Source organism: Cupressus sempervirens, chromosome 3 (genome assembly GCF_028749045.1).
Source record: "Cupressus sempervirens isolate cs-2001-9-10 chromosome 3, ASM2874904v1, whole genome shotgun sequence".
NCBI lineage: Eukaryota > Viridiplantae > Streptophyta > Pinopsida > Cupressales > Cupressaceae > Cupressus > Cupressus sempervirens.
The window spans coordinates 177,841,227-177,861,777 of record NC_143120.1 but is presented as its reverse complement, the minus strand read 5'-3'; the positions used below and the strand labels follow the sequence as shown (position 1 = coordinate 177,861,777).

Genomic DNA, 20,551 nt, shown 5'->3' with positions numbered 1-20,551 from the left:
CCAAGGTGTTGAGGAGAGGGTCGTGTGGGCTATTTCTTATTGTATCCACAATCATCCTGTAGCCACAAATTTCTTGCGGCTACAAACTTCTTGCAGCCACAAACTTTCAATAGTCTATGATATTATTTGCACTTTTTATTGATTATATTTCAATATTATTTTAAAGTGCAATTAAATATAGTTATGAAAAAAGTTGAATCTTCTAGAAAGTGAAATTAAATATTATTTTTATTTCTTCTAGAAGGCCAACCTCTTGAAGGAAAAGCATAAATAGGTAGGGAAGCCTCATTGTTCGATATCGAACGTGTTGTCATCTACTTTGTTTGATAACTTGTGGAGCCAAGGGTTTGTACAGTTTCCTACATTGGATTGGGAACAAACACTCCCATTGATTTGCATGACTGAGGTGGTAGAAGATCCTCAGAAGGATTGCATCGATTGGTGAAGGTCAGTCTTTTTATTGTGTCAAGTTTGTGGCCTAGGGCCAGATTTGTGGAGTAAGATTGAAGAAATAAGTTTGATATATTGTTGTAGGGCTGGGATATTTGGATAATGATTTTGGAAGGGTTTGGAAGACTTTCCTATACATGAAGGTGAACGAAATCGTTGCCATAGTGTTGTCACTACCGTGCTGCTACTACAGTACCACCGCTATAGTAACATCCAAATTGTGGTCTTCATCCCATTTTCTTTTCAAACAGTTACATTTTTGAGTTATTATTATCATTAATTATCCGTTTCAAGTTTAGGACAAAAGAACTCATCATGCGACCAATGTCTAATCGTTAGCATTCATTTTCTAGAATAATTGATGCTTCTCCGAATAACTGCACCTAATGTGCCAACATTTTCTCTATTCTAGGCAATTGAGAATGTAACACTACTTATCTAGATAATCATCACTTTTGGCGTGTAGTATACAAAGGCCTAAGCGCAACACATAGAAACACTTGGCAAACACACAAATTCGAAGAAACAAATTGCCAATGAACATAGGCATCCATGGAACCATTTCCTGTGGACGAAACATGTTCCTGCAGACAACCTCATACTCCCTCGGACGAAACACTTCCCTGTGGACAACCATTCTCCCATGGCAACATTCTGCCGTGGAGACATAGGTGGACAACATTCTCCTGTGGAGACATAGACAGATGACCATTTTCCTATGGACTGCCATTCCCCTGTGGAGACATAGGCGAACGACCATTTTCCCATGGACTATCACTCTCCTGTGGAGACATAGGCTGATGACCATTTTCTCGTGGACTACCATTCTCTTGTGGAGACATAGGCAGACGATCATTTTCCCGTGGACTACCATTCTCCCTTGGAGACACAGGCAAACAACCATTTTCCCGTGCACTACCATTCTCCCGTGGAGACAAGTCACTTGGCCAAGAAGATTGAAATGAAAAATACTAATAGTTATTCCTCAAGAAGGCGTTAGGACATCATGTGGTTCCTTCCACAACTCTACTGTCCTTAGATGATGATGGTAAGTTGATTTTTGCTAGTTGAGGCTATATTGGATGCTAGGGAGAAACAATTGTGGAGACGAGTTATTACAGAATGTTTGATCAATTAGAAGGACTTACCAGTTGAGGATGCTACTTGGGCAGGTGAGGAGATTTTGCAGCATCTAGAGTTGAGATTGCTTGGGGACATGCAATTTCAGGGAGGGCAGGCTGTGATGTCCCCTTCTTGCTAGTGCTAAGATTTAATGGAGTTTGGCCTATAAGCGAACCCTCGTAGGCCAAGGTGTTGAGGAGAGGGTTGTGTGGGCTATTTCTTACTACAACCATATACTTCCTGCTGCCACAGACTTCTTGTGGCTACATACTTCCTGCAACTACAAACTTCTTGCAAGCACAAGCTATCTGTAGCCTATGATATTATTTGCACTTTATATTGATTATATGTTTAATTTACTTAAAAGTACAATTAAATATTATTATGAAAAAAAGAGAATCTTCTAGAAAGTGAAATTAAATATTATTTATATTTCTTCTAGCAGTACATCAAAGATTTTCTGGAACTTGATTGTGTCAAATTTTTTAGCATCAACATTTCGGATCACACACAACGATCCATTTTTATTTCTCTATTCTTTTGCACTTCTCATCCTGATGATGGATCACTGTGTGTGATCCGAAGCGTTGATGCTAAAAAATTTGACACAATCAAGTTCCAGAAAATCTTTTATGTATTACTATTGGATTGTGGAAATCGAATGGCATTTCTTCTAGGAGGTTAACCTCTTAGAGGAAAGGAATAAATAGGGAGGGAAGCCTCATTGTTAGATATCAAATGTTTTTCCATCTACTTTGCTTGATAACTTGTGGAGCCAAAGGCTTCTGCAATTTGCTACATTGGTCATTGGGAATAAACCATAGTTCCAAAAATTGCCATGAAATCGCCGAAATCGCGATAAGATTCATGGCTCCCGATTTTTTTGGAATCAGAAATCGTTGGCGGCGATTTTTTCTTGTGAATCGCCTGAATCGCCAAAATCGGCGATTCATGGCAAAAATCGCCAAAATCGCCATCGTGAATCTCCAGAAATCGACCGCGGCAGCAAGGATAGAAAGTTCAATTTTAAAAAAAAAACACATGTTTTATTTGCTTTCTAAGTTGACTTTCCTCTTTGTTATAACCCTAAAGAGCCTTCTATTTGCTTAGTATGAGTAGAAGAGAGGAAGAGTGAGAGAGAAGAAGAGAAAAGAGAATCCATAGGTTTCCAACCGGCAAGAAGGAAGAGCACCAAAGAGATCAGAAGTCCATTTGGGGAGGCCATAAATTGCATTGGGAGCATTAAGGAGTCAATATCAACACTCCTCGACTCATTTGCAAGAGGTAAGTGTTGGTTTTTGTTTTGCATGTTAGTGTAGTATGCATTTTTTGTTAAATTTTTTTAGTGTTCATTTGCAAATTTTGAATGTTTTTTATTTTTACTAAATTGCAGACTAGGGTTTGTTGTTTTGTAGTTTTTGTTTATTAGTTGCAAACTTTGATTTTTTACATGAATTTTTTTATTGCAGCAGCCCTTTGCTTTCATTTTCCAATTTCCACAATGGGTAAAAAAGATGAATGCTGGAAATATAATGAAGAGTTTCCTGGGAGAACCAAATATCAAACAAAATGTATATTTTGCAAAGAAAAAATAAATTCGGGAGGTATCTATAGATTGAAATACCACATTGCTGGCATACCTGGCCATGATGTCACAGTTTGCACTCAACAAACCGCTGAGGCAAAACGCTCTTGTTTAGTGGCATTAGAAAAAATTGAACAAGACAAGTTGACTAAGAAAATACAACTTGAAGGGTTAAGAGGTATTGGCTCCCGTGCTCCCACATCCGCAACCGCATCTACATCTGCAAGTGCATCTGCATCAGCTTCCGCATCCGTAGGTTGTGTTGGAGAGGGTTCTTCTAGGCCTCCTTTTCATCCTAGTGCTAGTGCTCATGTGAGTGTTAGTGGTAGTCGGTCTCATTCTGAGACAGAGTCCAACACCAACCTATTGCGGCCTAGAGTGCGGAAAAGAAGAATGGATAGTTACTTTGTGCCCCGCACTACTCCTGGCTCTCAACCCACGCTTGAGGGCATGGGTTTAAACAAGGAGATTCATGATGCTGCCAGAAAAGAGATTTGCAAATTCTGGTACTTTTGCAACATTCCATTTATTGCAGCCAGGTAATTGATTCTTTTTTCTTTGTTATCTTCAAAGTTAAAGTTAAAAGTAAAAGTAAAACTTTAATTATATCTACTTGTTTTATGATTTTAGTTTTTGACATCTAAATTTCTAATCAATATCATTATCTATTTGTGACAGGACTCCTTATTGGCAGAACATGATAGATGCAGTTACCATTTGTGGTCCGGGGTTTAAAGCCCCAACTGAGGCTGAGTTGAGTGGATACCTCCTGGAGGAAATGGTTGAGGATATGAGGCATGAGCTTGAGGACAACCGAAAGGAGTGGATCGAAAAGGGTTGCACCATCATGACTGATGGTTGGATAGATAGGAGGGGAAGAACACTCCTCAATTTTCTTGTATCCTGCGGAGGTGATTGATCATTCTACTTTCCTACATACATAATTTTGAATCGTGATTGACTATTTCAAATATTGATTTGTTGATTGCTAATAGTAATTATAATTCGTTGTTTTGTTACTTGTAGGATATACCATGTTCCTCAAATCCATTGATGCTTCTGCTCATGTAAAAAACGCCACATACTTATGTGAGGTTATTGAGGAAGTTATAGCAGAGGTGGGGGAACAACATGTGGTGCAAGTGGTGACGGATAATGCAGCAAGTTATGTTGCTGCAGGTAAACTTTTAACTTTTTAAGTTTTGAAAATAAATTTATTTGAATTTTGAACTTTTTCTAATTCTAACTTAGAATTTCTAAGTGTCCTAAGTTCTAACATGTTTGAAATTTGAATTTCTAATTATCTTAAAATTGTTGTAGGCAAACTTTTGATGGAGAGGCACCCCACCATATTTTGGTCCCCTTGTGCAGCACACTGCCTTGACCTCATGTTGGAGGAAATTGGCAAACTTGAGTGGGTCAAGTCATGTGTGGAAAGGGCAAAAAACATATGCAAGTTTATTTATAATCATTCATTTGTCCTTAGCACAATGAGGAAGTACACAGGAGACAAAGAGTTAGCTCGTCCAGGGATCACGAGGTTTGCCTCGAATTTCATCACCTTGCAGTCCTTGTTGACATCAAGGGATGATTTGAGGAGCATGTTTGTTGGGCGGGAGTGGATTTCATCTTCCTATGCTACGACCACTGCAGGGATAGATGTGGTGGATTGCATATTTGATGATGGTTTTTGGAAACCTGCTAGAGAAATCCTTAAGGTAATCTTATTGCAATTTAACATTTAATATTTTACAGTTTACTATGCCAATTGTTTAATGATTTAGTTTTACCTTAAGTTATATTATTGAATTATTCTATGTTTAAGTTTTGACTCAAATTTTTGTTTTACTTTATATGTAGGCCACTGAGCTTCTTGTATCTCTCCTATGAACTGCTGATGGGGAGAAGCCCTCTATGGGCTACATATATGAGGGCATGGATAGGGCCAAGGAGGCCATTAGAGCTCAGTATGCAGGAGTGCAGGAGAAGTATGCCCTTATTTGGGACATCATTGATAGGAGATGGCAGAATCAGCTCCACAGACCCATCCATGCAGCAACTTACTTTTTGAATTCGGCATTTCGTTTCCGTCCTGACTTCGAGGCGGATGAGGAGGTTCTCACCGGATTATATACAGTGATCCAGAGGTTGAGTACTGATGAGGATAGCAGTGCTGCAATTATTGAGCTTGATAAGTTCAATAATAAAGAAGGGCCACTTTTCTCTAGCAGGGTAGCCATAGATGCTCGGGAAACAATACAACCAGGTAAAAATTAAATAATATATTCAATGTTCATGAATCTAGATTCTAAACTTAAAGTTGATTATGTAATTTTAGAGTTAACTTGTAATTTGTAATTTGTAAATGAGACTAATTATTTTTATTTTCCCTTATTTTAGATAGATGGTGGCAAATGTTTGGGGCCACAACCCCAAAACTTCAAAAAATTGCCATTCGTATTCTGAGTCAGCCAAGCAGCGCTTCTGGATGTGAGCGCAGTTGGTCCATGTTCGAGCACATCCACTCGAAGAGGAGAAACAGGTTGACAGTGCAGAGGTTGAATGATTTTGTCTTCGTTCATTACAACCTCCGTCTGAGGATCAGACAGATTTTGGGCACTGACTCCTCTCCGATCATTCTGGAGGAGATTGATCCAGAATCAGAGTGGCTCACAGAGGTTGTAGATCCAGTCTTCACTGAGGAAGACCGTGCGTGGATTGACCAGGTGGATATAGAGGCTGAGGCAGCTAGAGCACGTTCTTCAGGCATTGGTAGACGCACACGTGCACGCACAGACACAAGCCCTAGCGACATTCGTGAGCCCATATTATATGCGGGAGATATGGCTCGACAGTCCTCTAGGACCTACATTAGACGCCTTGCTACTAGGCAGACTGGATACTCAGAGGCTGAGGCTGAGGCTGTAGCCGAGCTTGAGGATGATGTTGAGGATGATGATGACTATGAGCCTGAGGCTTGAGCTGGAGCCTTGTTTTTATATTTTGTTTACAGATATTGATACTGAATCATTGATAGACATATGTTTCAAAATTTCATGGATCTTCATCTTAGATTCTTACATAAATTTATGATTTGATGTCTTATGGATCATCTTACATACATTCTATGATTTAAATCATTATGATCATTTGATTTCTATTTACTTCAGCTAGCCTACAATTTACATTTTAGATAACATAGTTACGTATGTGATGGATTTTATGTTCCATGTTTATGTATGTTAAGTTTTAACTTCTATTTGATGATGTTATAGTGTGCTTAAGTTATATTCAATAAAGGGTGCATGAAATAAGTTTTAAATTGTTAAAATCTTTAAATTTAAAGGGTTTTTTCAAATTTGCCGATTCATCGCCGATTCATTGCCAATTCACGATTCGATTCGGCCTTGCCGATTCCGATCCGATTCCGATTCACGTTTCTTTGGAATAAACACTCCCATTGATTTGCATAACTAAGGTGGTGAATGATCATTTGAAGGGTTGTAGCTATTGGAGAAGACAAACCAGTCTTTCCATTGTACCAAGTTTGTGGACTTGGACCAGATTTGCGGAGTAAGATAGAAGAAATATGTTTGATATTAATTTCAGATATATTGCAATATGGCTGAAATATTTGGATAATGATTCTGGAAGAGTTTGGAAGACTTTCTTATAGCTGAAGGTGAGCAATGTCATCACTATAGTACTGCTGCTACAGTACCTCTGGTAGTAACATCCAGATATTTTGGGCAATTTCTAGGTTCCCATCCATTAGTATCTTGCATTGTTCTGAGGCTAGATTTGAATACTTTTAGGGCATTTGTATGGAATTAGTATCCAGTTGTGGAAGCATTGTAATCTGATTTATATCAGGGTTTTATATTAGTCAGCTGTCATTTTAAAGGGATTAGAATATCATCTAAGTTTGCATTGCAGATGTTTGTCCTTATGTCATATTGTTGTAGATGCGTATTTTCTCATCTTTAACTAATGCTTATATAGTTGAAAAATACCAAAAAACATTTGCATCTTCATTCTTTAGATATTTTGGAGTTTTTGCAAGCGTATATATTGTTATCAATTAAAGTTTGGCATTTAGGAAGAATCAGAAATTAGATCTGCAATATATTTCTTGGGTGCAAAGTGTTTGACAAAATTCTCAGGCCAAGAAATTAGAAAAATTGATTTCAGAAATTGCAAGGGATATTACAACTTGCAATGTTCGGAGTATGACCTAGACCTAGTTTGGTTCCTATTCCTAGGTCCGTATCACTTTTGGTTCTTTGTTAGTTGAGTTATGATTTGTTCTCTCTTGGGTAGCATGCTCTTGCCAGTTTTCATGACCATTGGTGGATTTTGTTCTTGCGATGGAAATCTATGGTCATGGATCTTTGGTAGTGCATTTGGCAATGTTCTTGGATCATGTGAGGACCTAAATCTGGGACCACAAGCATGTTGTCATATTTTCATTATGATTTGGGACTAGAACTAATTGTTGTGATAACGTTTCGTATTCTTGGGAAACGTTTTGGATCTTGAGATCGACCTAGGTGTCGTGATGCCTATATTTTGTAACATAGTTTATCTCTTGAGGCAGTAGTGAAAGAGTAGTTAGCACTCAGAGAATTGAATATCATTTTAAAGGGATCTAAGGTCTCTGCTCGAAGATTGTAAGAAAACAGGCATGTACGAGCTTGACATGTAAGACGGCCAATTGGCAAACCTATTTACATCTGCTTATCTTATAAGGAATTCTAATCTCACTTCATTCTATCCAAATTCTTGTTGTTTCCATTGTGTTTACTCTTGCTACACAATTGGATTGATCTCCTTAAGGTCTCTGCTATTGGGGATTATGTCAGGATGATCGATGGATATCCAGACATCCTCTCGGCATCCTTGGGATGTTTTGTTGTTCCCATGGCATTTTTGGGGCATCCTTGCTGATCGGGGATGTTTTGTTCAATTTTTTCTGTGGATGCCTTGGAAACCCAAGGCACCCCACTTAGGGATGTCCCTGTAGCGAGGGTAGGGGCTAAAATGCCTAGGGGCACAACCCTATGTATCCCTGGTTGTTTTTGTTTAAAACATATATCCACCGAAAGAGGTTTTTTTTTATCATACTGCTGTTTTTTTTTTTTTTTTAAAAGAGGGGTAAATGCTTTGACTTGGAGCTATGAACCAGTGAGGCCACAAACGGGGGACCTCATCCCCATTAGATTTGAACCTTGATGGCAAGGATAACAACTCAACAACTTAACCATGACAACATGCCACTATTGGCTATCATACTGCTGTTTGAATGCTACATTTTATCCTAATTATTCCCTGATTTTATCCATTTTGCTCTTCAAATGCTGCAAAGAATGAATGATTGTGAAGCAATAGAGTTTAGGAAATCTATTGCCTAGGTGATAGCTTCTGAAGTAGAAGAAAAAGGGGCAGAGCTCAAGGAAGAAATAGAGGACAAAGTAGAAATGATAGACAATATAATTTGTGTTACTATATCAACTCACCACCAAGGCAACACCCAAGACAATGAAAACTAAAGCTTAAAAGATGAGCTGGAATAATTAGACATCTGTTTTTCTGGTGGAGAGCAAGTGTTTGATTTCCCATCTATTTTGATGGTAGATGAGGTTTTCTTGGGCTGACTTTCAGGATAAATCTGCATATGTTAAGATATTCCTTTTTGAGGAAAAGGAGATCTTTTGTTGAAGCCATGGTGTATACGAGGGACATATGGTGAAATAGTTTTGGACTCAAGATTGTGGAACATTTCATAATTCTGAACTTTGAAACTGAGACCCATCAAAAGAATGCTAGGTTTTGATAGGATAGGTCTAATAACCTTGCCTGGTTATGCTTCTAGCAATACCACTTATTCAGACATTTGACATTTCAACAAACACTTGACAGACAATTCAACTATCATTGAATATATGGTATTTAAAATTTCAGAACACGGTATTGGAAAATGTAACAATTGTTCTCAAATTCATTTGACCTTAGCCTTATACATTGCTCAAATAAATATCACGCACTAGTATATAAATCTGCCATGTGAATTTGCACATTTAAGTCTGAAACAACAAATGACTCGCAATAAATTTTGAATTTATTCATTAATTTAGTATGCTTCAGACAATTCTTGCTTGCAATCATATGAAGATTTTATCACCAGCAAAACCACAAACGTCCAGCCTTGAGAAATCCAAATAGGAAATTATCAGAAATCAGAGATATAAATTACCGAACTCCCCAAGATAGAATTACCCTCTTAGCCACAGTCAATACAGTAAGAGAGGATGCTGAATTATTCCAACCAACAATCGCTCCTCAGCCACAGAGAATGCATTAGAGAAGTTTCAACCAATATCCGAAAATATAGTTCAATCACTATACTTCAGCAATGATTCAAAACAATTCTCAGAAATTGATTCACAATACCTCAGTTGTGAATTAAAAACCACTTCTCAGCATCAAAACCCTTAGTCAATTATTTAATAAAGAGGATATGATAATCAAATTATTCTCCTTAGCTACAATAAATACAATAGGAGATGTTGGCCAATTGTATACTTCAGCACAATTGCCAAGAACTACTCAGACTTAGCCTTTATACTTTTGCAAGGGCACACAATTCAAATTCAGGAAAAGCCACAAAGGCAACAAAAACAAATATATATTCAAGCATGCCTTTCCCAATGCGATGAGCTCTCATTTATAATCTTCCGTTGGCCAAAGTTTCCTAAATAACTCCACCTCACAAATTGTGGAAGTTTCTCAAAAGAACTCAACACTAGAAATTTTCCAACATGCTTTTTAGAAATATTTCTTAATGTCACTATTATAATAATATAAACATTATTATAATAATGCAACTCAATGATTAATAAATAAATAAGAGCTCATACAATTATTACTTTATTAAATGTAGGTGACGACCAATTGTTGAAGCCACCCACTGCACTGCCAAAAATAACAACTGACAATAATTGACTTACTAAAAATAGTAAGTCTACAGCTGGGACCCCCAAAACATCCTATCAGCTCACAAGGGTCGCTAGATGAGCTAACTCCATCAACTGTGTAGACCTGCTAAAAATGGGGACATTACAATAGGCATTACAGGAGTTAGAGGGATAAGAGTGCCCATTAAATATAACCTTTGGATAAACTTGGAAGTCTCTCATAAATGGCTGCGGGAAGAGATCATAGAGCTAATGCTGCCTGTGGGGTTGAATTTTGTGCTGTTTTTAAAGAGGAAATAGATTAGGTGTCAAGTACGAAACCTGCAAGAAAGAAAGTCCTTTCCCTTAGACAGGAAGTTGAAATAGTCTTTGAGCAGAATAAGATCTGACAGCATTTTACCTCTATGTAACAAGTACTTCTGACATCACATTTCCCACCTGAATTTTGAGTTGAAAATCTCAAGTGCATACAGAATCTTATGACTGCTAAAAGAGGGTTTGAAGGCTGTTGAGGAGAAAATTCCTTGAGTTTGGGGTTCTGCCCAGAAGAGTTCCCGCAGTGTATGTGGACAAACTGATGAAGAGCTTTTGCTCAACTCAGTATCATGAGCTGAGGGCCATGTGAAGATCTGTTTTGTGGGTTTGGTGGTATAGATGGGTTGGATTTAGACATAAGTATCTCTTCTGGTCGCTGGTTGATGGTTTGGAAGTGATTATATTCCTTGTGGACTGATGTTGTGTTACAAACATATATAGTCTTTATGTAGAGTTATTGTTCTGCTTTAGCTGCCCTGTTGATTATTGTTAAGGCCACGTGTTTGGTCTTGACTTTAATATTAATATTTTGGCAGGTGTGGGCCCATATGAAATCCATAATTTACCCTAAGGAAAACGTTGGTATTGCCTTCTTTAGTACAAAGCCTGTTTTGATTACGTACATGTACATCACAACCAATGGCTTGCAAACTATTCTATTAGAATGTTCTATATACATTGGAAAAATGTGGGAATGGGTGACTGATTTGGAGAAGATACTTGTAGTTCCTATTATTTTAAATAACTATGGAGAAGAATAATTTTTAAAAGGTTGTTACATTTTAATATTTCATATATTATGAGACCTCCCAATCTGAATGATGGTTATTACATTCTATTAATTTGAGAAACATAAAAACTTTCCAGACAAATTACAAAACACCAAGATTGACCACATATAGTCAAGTCGCAGTTCAGCTGTCTGCTATTTCATGAGTAATAAACGTGCACCATGGAGTCAACTCTGCAAATTTCCAATTGAATCACCTGCCCATAGTTGAGTTGAGTTTGATCTTGTATACTTATCTTGGTAGTTCTGAAGTGCATTCCATAGTTTATTAAGTTGGAGTGCAGCACATATGTGTTCTCAATTCACTTTCCATGTGACAAATGGAATAAATCAATGTTGATTTAAAATATTTTGAACTAATCTTGATATTTCCTTGAGAAGATTAATTTTGTAAAGGGATAGGACCGGTGATTTCTGTCAAATGTCTTAGGAGAATGCTAGGTTTGGCATCAATAGAACTTTTCACACAGCAGGGTTCTCTGCAGTTTAATTTTATCTGCAAACATTTAATATGAACTGATTATTCTTTACGATATGTCTAATTGTTCTTTGTGGCTTCTAATTGTTTTTCTTGGCTACAGATTTTAGGACAACTGTTTCAAAGAGTAGACAATTGGGGTCATGTAAGCTTCCTATATTTTCTTACATCTGTTGATTCTAATTATTTTGTATAGTTACATGAAACATAATCTCTGTTACAACACCTTATATCAGGCTTAAGTGTGCATGCTAAAATTTCCTCTTTTCAGGTAGGAGGATTGATTGGCGGAGCTTCTTTGTCATGGTTGATAGGGCCTGCATTTTCATTTGAATCTGTAAAAGGGGAAAGATATAGAGTACTTGTAGACAAGCCACCCATTTCTTTCTTACTTGGTTTGGGAAGGCACCCTAAGTAATAGTCATGCATGATATTCCTTGGATTGGTGGTGAAGAGGTTTCTACTAATCAATTATCCTGAAGAGCAAAATTTAGCATTTTATCATGCATTATATTGATATTTGAAAAGAATGATTCTGGTTAAAGTATTGGTTGGGTTGAAGAATATAACATCATATTGCAAAAATAGGTATGGGGACTCAAAGACGTTATTTAACTTGGCAAATGCACGTCTGCCCCATATCATATTAAAAGTTAAAAAAAAGTCCATTTGGGGGTGCTTTTGTAGTAAAGCCTGAGCATTGCCTGTGTGAAGACCTGGGTGCAAATCACCATGACAGCTACTGAACACAACTCTCCTCATGCGGCTCCAAAAACAAGAAATCAATTCAATTGGGGAAGTGGACTCCCAAACAGAGGGTAAAGTAGTAATTTAATACAAAGTGATGACAAATGTATCATAAATTAGTTAAATATGAATGCCAAAGAAGTTGTTAATTCAAAACTGAAGTATATGATATTGTCCCAAAAGGAGAAGCTGATTGTAGTGGGATAATTGAATCCTGAACAAAGGATTAAGTTGTAATGTAATATGAATATATACTACAATCAGCTGTTCAAAGAGAGCAATGCCAATAGATATGTGAATCCTACAGTAAGGGTAAAGTTGCAATGTTAGACAAAAATGAATACATAAGGGTAAAAGAGAGATGCTTAAAATTTACAAATACAAAATCAAGAATGATGGCGGGAGGTTGGAAGAGTCAACCTTGACATAGTCATAGAATAAGAAACTAAAGTCCAGGCACAAAAGTAGAGGCTGTAGGCGAAAGTGATAATAGTGTTCAACAATCGACCACAACATATTAGGGACTCTGTTCATGCCAAGAGACTAAAAGGATACACGTGAAAGATTCAAAGAAAAGATGCTATTTAGAAAATGAGAGATCGAAATAAATTTAAAAATTGAACGCCAAAGTGCTCAGAATCCAACATTATTCGCACAACTCATAAGCCAAGAAAGTATTATTCAAATTGAAGTCGAAGATGTATTACAAAAATATTGACAAATGTGAGAAGCTAATTAATACGTACTATAACAGTTGTTTCAATAGTAGTGCTAACAAGCATAACTTTCAAGTTTGAATAGACAGTGATAAGCTTCAACAATAATGATTATGATTTATATGAAAAAAAACATATTAGCGCTCCCCGCATAATCATAGAAACTAAGAAGTGTATATTGCTATTGAAAATAAATTTGCATAAAAATCTAGAGGATCCACCCCATAGAAAGCAAAAGGAAACTGTAGAATCCTCCTCCTTACCATGGGGAAAACTAAAATTGTGAATCACTGCCAAGCCACAAATAATGCAGTATGACATGGCTATTTGAAAAAATGATTGCCTTTAAATGATTCTACCGAGCCCCACTTGAAATTGAAATTGTTGTTTGACATGATGCTTAGAGAATAGTTCTAGGGAAGATAAGTTTGAAGTGGAGTGTCCACTTGTGGGGGCGTAGTCTTTTAATAGACCATAAAAAGTGTCATGTCAATACTTCTCTTCAAGAAGATTTCAGTAAATCTAAAAAACAACCCATTACATGATATCACAATAACACACCAACAAACACGACTTAGTGCACAACTACCAGTCTTCTTTTTGCGAGCATTTTGAATACATTAGTGAAAAAAAGATGTTGGCATGACTTCATATTTCACCATGTGATTTGAAATATTCATGATAAATTTTGGGAAGCACAAAGTTAGGGTACTCAACTACCAGGCCCTCTCCCCTAATATTGATGTTGAATATCTCTAAAATAATATAAAATTTTTCATTCCTTTCGAAAAATTTATTTCTATTAAGAAAAAAGGTCGCATTTTTTATTAGGGCAAGACAACAAAACTTATAATTATCAAAATTACTTACTAACACTATTATAATGACAAATTGTACAAATTCATATTGACATATCTCAAGCCTCAATATATCTTTAAAAAAAAAACAATTTTACTTTTAAACAAATTTTAGTTATATTAGGATTTCAATTTTCAAATCTCGACTCACTAGATTACTCATAGATTTGTTGTCTATTGTTTTAGAAAGGAAATTGTGTTTTAGAATTGTTAAGAACATCATCAACTAATGACATATTTTTAAAGACTAGGTAAAATTGCATCCAAGAATCTACAAACAAAACATTTTATTAGACTTGTAGAGTTATGGAGGCTTTGAATTAATTTTTGAAAGATCTTAAAAACCAATGAAAATGAGAGGGGGGAGGGGGGAGAGTGGATTAGTTATTTAAGTTCTTAGAAGGACTTCACAAATATACTTCAAAATCACAAAGGGGCATCATAATCAATTTATGCTTCATCAAAATTAGACACGATTAAGTAATGTGAACTTTAAAGGAAAGTTTTCAAGACATGAAAGGAATCATAATATTCGCAACAATGGTTTGATAGATTGATATTTCATGATATGAAAAATAGAGATATATATGTCATTTGAAGATTATAGGATACACAATTCAATCAACATCATAGTTGCAATTTTGCAAGTATACATGTAATAAAATTATTGATATAGGTGAAAGGAAAACATCAATGAAGCTAAATAATGATATTTCCAAATGACTAGCCATAGAAATGTCAATAACTTCCTAGTCTTCAAATTATAATGTTGGCCTTATTATAAAATTAAGAGCCAAAGTTAGTGACAAATCCATGATTGAGATTGCATTTGAAGAATACATGGCTATAATACAAAATTCAAGGGAATATTCGAAAAATATTTGCATCTTCTTTTTCCAACCAGTAAGTCTTCTTCAACCCAACCAATACATTTATAGCTTGTAGAAACATGAGTAAAAAGTAAAGATAAGATAGTGATAGTTGGATGTCACAATCCTAGAAAATTGGTAGGGGGTCAATCTCCTCAAAACTTGGGGCTTATTTTGTAGTTACCTTTATTGCCTTTTCTATCTCAATAGAGATTCATCCTCTCTTATAACTTCCCTTGTTTTGTGATCTTCAAAAGCAATAAAGGGCTTTATTCATTTCATTTCTTTCTTGACCCCACGTAAACTCCCAACTATATCTACAGGCTTGATAAATAGTTGAGATCTTTGCACATATGTCATTTCTCACTCTTGTTCTTCTTTGGTACATATTCATCAAACTCATAGCTTTGACTTCTTGATTTATTAACTACTTTATCCATTTTCTAATATGTGGTATTACTTCATCAGTCAAAACATTCTCCCTTTAAAAGTAATTGGTCACTTAGACATGCCAATGCCAATAGCTTAAGCAAGTTTTATCTTATTTTGATCTTGTATTTCTGATTAGTCTTTTATTAATTTACTTATTACCACGTGAATCATCTCTATTCTCCCACTTTTGTGAAGCACCTTTGATTATATCCTCACCTATTGATATCCTTTTCGTCATCCATTCTTCTATTAATGTACCAATATCTTCTATAGATTATAGAGGGCCAATTAATTGCTTCAAATACCTGTGAAGTTTTGTTATATGCTTTTGTATGTGGTGAAAGTGGAAGCAATGCAAATAGGTAGATTACTCCCTTTTAGGCTTGCACATTAGGAAGGAAGATCCCAATAGGCTTAAATAGGAACTAAGCATTGAATGGGATAATTATTTTTCGTTAAAAATGTGTAAATAGAAAGAGGAAAGGTGTAATGTATAAGAAAAAATAGACAAATAAAGAAAAAGCTAGAAATTATTGAAGTTAATAACTAACTACCATAAACTAGAATGAGTTGAATCGGGGTTAGGATTGCTATACAAACCTGTCATTTCAGTTTGAGCTAAAATAGCCAGGTACAAAATGATTTGAATGTTGTGTACTTGGGAACAAAACGTTTCAAACATTCTATTCTAGATACATTCAGTTGAAATGTTTGGGGAACCTTTGATGGTGCTTGATCTAATTGGAATAGTTCCAACAACTCTTTAACCTAATCTTACACAAAGAGGAATGGGGAAAAGGTTGGGTAAAATGGGTATGCCTTGGTCAAACCCCTATTTAGGCATTAACTTTGAAAATGAAAGTAAATTGCATAAAGGAAAGTATGTAAAAAGGTAAATGTTTCATTCTTTGATTCACCTTGCTTAACTCAAATGGTAGATGTAGAAATTGTTCGTACATTTAAAGATGTTTGAATGTGCTTGAATTTAAGGAATATACTTTGAAATGTAGAATAAAATCAAGGATTCCCTCATAAACACATGGATCTACGACCATTGATTGATAATTCCTCTACTTTTCCATCATGGAAGAGAAGCTTGCTTCAATAAAGAAGATTGCCTTGGAATTGACTTGGATGATTGAGAAGAAACTAGATCCTGGTTGCCTGCCTTTAAATCTTGAATCCAATTGCTTGATATCTTAATAGTGCTTGGTTTCTTTCAAATATGTGTGTGTGTGTGTGTGTGCGCGCGCGTGTGCATACATATATATAGATATCTATATATGTATACATATACATACACATATATACATATACATATACATACATACATATACATATACATACATACATACATGTGTATGTATGTATGCATATGTATATGTGTGTGTGTGTGTGTGTGTGTATACATGTATATATATGTATATATGTATATTATATGTACATATATGCACATATGTACATATATGTACATATGTATATGTATGTACATACATATAAATAAATAAATAAATAAATAAATAAATAAATAAATATATATATATATATATATATATATATATATATATATATATATATATATATATATATATATGCTTAGACAAATGGATAGGTACCAAAATGATGAGAGATAAGGTATTTATATACCTCCTCCCACATTTTAGAATTAAAAATGAGGGAGTATAACTTCTCAAACATTATGTTCTCGGTATATAACATTTGAAAAAATATATAGGATTAAGGTTTTGAGTTGAAATTGGGATCAGTTGTTGGGATTGTGGAAAAGAAGAATTAGATTGCTAGGATCAAACATAATAGACATCAAATCTCGAAATCACTAAAATGGGGCCTAATACAATATCCATTTGTGACTGCTAACTTTTTAGGACAATACATTTAGCCTCCACTTTAGCGGAAGTTGTATGAAACAAACTCATGCGTGCAATAAAGTAGATCAATGCACACAAACAACCTTATTCTAAAAATAAGGTAAAAGAGGCATCACTCGTTCACTCGCTTGCTTGCTCACTCAAGAAAGAGACAACCAATAGCTTAGTAAGATATTACCTTACTATGCATAAAAAAAAAAGTACTACAAAAGAGGGAATTGATAGCCTGGCAAGCTATGTTATGTTATTCAACCCATCAAGACAAAGCAGACTAGTCCTTATGGAAAACCTGTCTTCATTAAGGCGTCCTCAAAGGAAGATCAATCCTCACGAAAGCATTGTATCCAAGGGGAGCTAGAAAGGAAGATCAGTCCTAATGAACACATTATTTCTAAAGTGTTTTAGAAAAATGAGAATTAGTCTAAGGATTCATTGAATAATGCACATGAGCATGATGATGAAAAGATAAACACAAAGGATAAATTGTCTCCTTAGGAATCTACATGGGAGATTGCATTGAATTGTTGTATGTGTGTGTGTATAATGTGAAACAAGGATCATAATATATAACCCCAAGTTAAAGATGCGATTACAAACTCCTTAATGAGAGCAATAGGTTTAACAAAACATGCATGCACCCATAAGAGATATTTCCACTATGATATGCCCCTAAGAAAGGATAAACCAAAATAAATAAAACACATAATAAAAACAACACAAAAGAGATATACTAACTCTAAGGTCACAATGATCATATAACCCATGTATATATAATTATATCAAAACAAATTGTCATAATTCCCTAAAGGTAATAGGACTACAAGTACAATGAGAGAATAACACTTAATATACATGAAGATGAGTCTTTTTGGGTCAACAAATTACAAAGATAAAAAATAATATCTAGTTACGATTTATACCTCATCTACGATCAAACAACTCAAAGATACATTTACGAAAAATAGCACATGCAAAACACAACAAGTTGATTCCTATACCACCTTGAACCAATAGAGAAACAAGAGTCATTTGAAGAAATATGAACAAAACATGTAACAAGAAGTACAAGGAAGCACTTTACAACAAGAAATCACAAAGAATCCACTGCACAAGAGGAGCTAATAAAATATATTTCTTGTTCCCCCATCTTGGTTTGTATTGTATAGGAAACGTGGTGGCCAACATAGAGAAGTGTCAAGTATGAAAGATGGGGTAGTAGCCAGTTCCAAACAAGGATCATGCTATGACGATGAGTTACTTTTGTTGATCACTAGGACTAAGAGATAATTATTTTGCAAATCTAGAGGGTAAATCATGATTAACATCAATAAGCTCATACATATCATAAGAGTTACTAGCACGAACATCACCATTTTCATCAGAAACATTATCATCAAGAGTATCTATCCAAATTAATCGCAATAGAATCTTATGATACAAAGATACACACACACACACACACACACACACATATGTACGTACATATACAGACATACATATCTATACATACATACATACATACATATTCATGTAGTATGTATGTATGTATATATGTGTGTGTGTGTGTGTGCACCCATGTATGTATGTATGTATGTGTATAAAATCTTTTTCAAATTAAGTTCCTCTCCTTGGCAATGCATATCTTGAACAAAGAGAATCAAGGCATCAATAGTTGTCTCAAAGATGAAGAATTTGGGAATCATGCTCATAAGCTCTAGTAGAATATTTACAGTAGAAGTCATGAGCACAACAGTTATGTTTGGTTTTTCTTGAAATTGACCTAATAATGTAGGATCAATTAACATCAAGTCCTTTTCTTCTTTAGGGTTATGAATGGAAGGAATCTCACTAGGTAGAGAAATGGAATCTATAGATAATTTATATGATATTAGAGGTGAAACAAAAACATAAATAGGAGGTGCGAGAATTGTCTAGATCCATGGCAAAGAGATGAAACAATTTTAGGATTGCTAAGCTAATAAATCATAGGAATTTTGAATTTTGTGATAGTATAAGACATTTTTGTCTTTGCGAGGTTGAAATGGTTGATTCATGGAAGGACAAAATAATTCAAGGTCAAAGTTCCCTTTATGTGCTAAAGGTTGATGGGGATTATGCCTAGTGTTTTTGGTTTATTTATCACAGGGAAATTTCAAATGCTTATGAATACAAGAGACTGCAAATTCAATGGAAGTGAACCAAGGAAGACCAAGTCTAAATTGAAACTAATTAGAAGTTTGGATTACAATGAAGGTGGCATCTAATGCTTTACCACCAACTTCTATGGGAAAGGTTAGGGAACTATGGGTAGGATAAGTGAAACCAGTGAAAGTTTTAATCATCACATCATATTTCTCAGAGAAATCTCAATGCGTATGCCTATTGTAAAGGTATTCTTCGGCTATAACATTCATCATGCAAGTATGATCTATAAGGACAACATGAGAAAGGAGATCATTAACCTTTGCAACAATGTAAAGAGGACTATTAGGTGCTTTAATTGTCTTTAGGATAAAATGCAATGAAAATATCAAGTTTAGGTTTTGGTTTATGTTCAGATTGATCAATAAGGTTGAAAATTTGTTGGCTTAGCACACTCAATGCCATAGTCAACAACATAGGTGGAAAAAGAAGGTAGCGACTAAGTATACTCAATGGCATATTCATTTAATTTATACATTATACATGCAAATATGTGAATATAGAGAATGACAAGAACTCCATAACCAATACTGAAAGTGTTTGAATAAGGATATTCATTCGAAATGAACACAACTTTTAGATTACCTCCATGAAATTTGAAAGGATAAATTTTTTTACTTCAATACTTTTTATTTGACTTGGGCTTTCATTCTTGCAAGATTGAAACTACATTAAATGTAATAAATTATGGATGCCATGAGAGACTTGTTTCCTCTTTTAAGATACCACTTGAAGAATCCCAAATGTCATTCATTTTTTCTCTTCCTAATTTATTAATCTAACCCGTTTAAGGCATCCATAGGTAGGGAAAATGATATTAAATAACTAGGTTCACAACCCACTTTACTACTCGTAGTGGAAGCCATGACCCCTTACGAATGTTTTATAAGCGATAGTGAGAATCAAAATTTACAAAATATTTTCAAATATAATCTAAATGCCTTGATATACCTTTCAAATTTGTTGAAACCATGTCATGGGATTTACAAGGTAGATGAAACCTTAATCATAACATTCGTTTACTTGAAATCCTACTTCATAAGTGTACCTCTAGGAATTAAAAACAAGAGAAAAATACCCCCTAACCATTAGTGTACCATCTAAAACTTCACCACACTCTTCTGG

General features: G+C 35.2%; 3 protein-coding genes across 3 annotated transcripts in view; all 3 read left to right on the top strand.

Moving 5' to 3' along the window:
• Nucleotides 1–12,771, top strand: part of RBL10 (RHOMBOID-like protein 10) — a 104,527-nt gene extending 91,756 nt beyond the window's left edge. Inside the window, exons 8-9 of the mRNA XM_089818876.1 lie at nt 11,818–11,859; nt 11,986–12,771. Coding sequence (XP_089675002.1) covers nt 11,818–11,859; nt 11,986–12,132 — 189 coding nt within the window. The 3' untranslated portion in view covers nt 12,133–12,771. The remainder of the gene's footprint in view (nt 1–11,817; nt 11,860–11,985) is intronic.
• On the top strand, nt 2,976–5,149 carry LOC149565360 (uncharacterized). Its single transcript, XM_089817105.1, has 5 exons — nt 2,976–3,696; nt 3,836–4,068; nt 4,184–4,336; nt 4,478–4,875; nt 5,018–5,149. Exons 1-5 carry the CDS (start codon nt 3,023–3,025, stop codon nt 5,045–5,047), a joined length of 1,488 nt encoding a protein of 495 aa, XP_089673231.1. The 5' UTR covers nt 2,976–3,022; the 3' UTR covers nt 5,048–5,149.
• Nucleotides 5,072–6,260, top strand: LOC149565359 (uncharacterized). Its single transcript, XM_089817106.1, has 2 exons — nt 5,072–5,423; nt 5,558–6,260. Exons 1-2 carry the CDS (start codon nt 5,072–5,074, stop codon nt 6,136–6,138), a joined length of 933 nt encoding a protein of 310 aa, XP_089673232.1. The 3' UTR covers nt 6,139–6,260.
• Nucleotides 12,772–20,551: the final 7,780 nt, after the last annotated feature.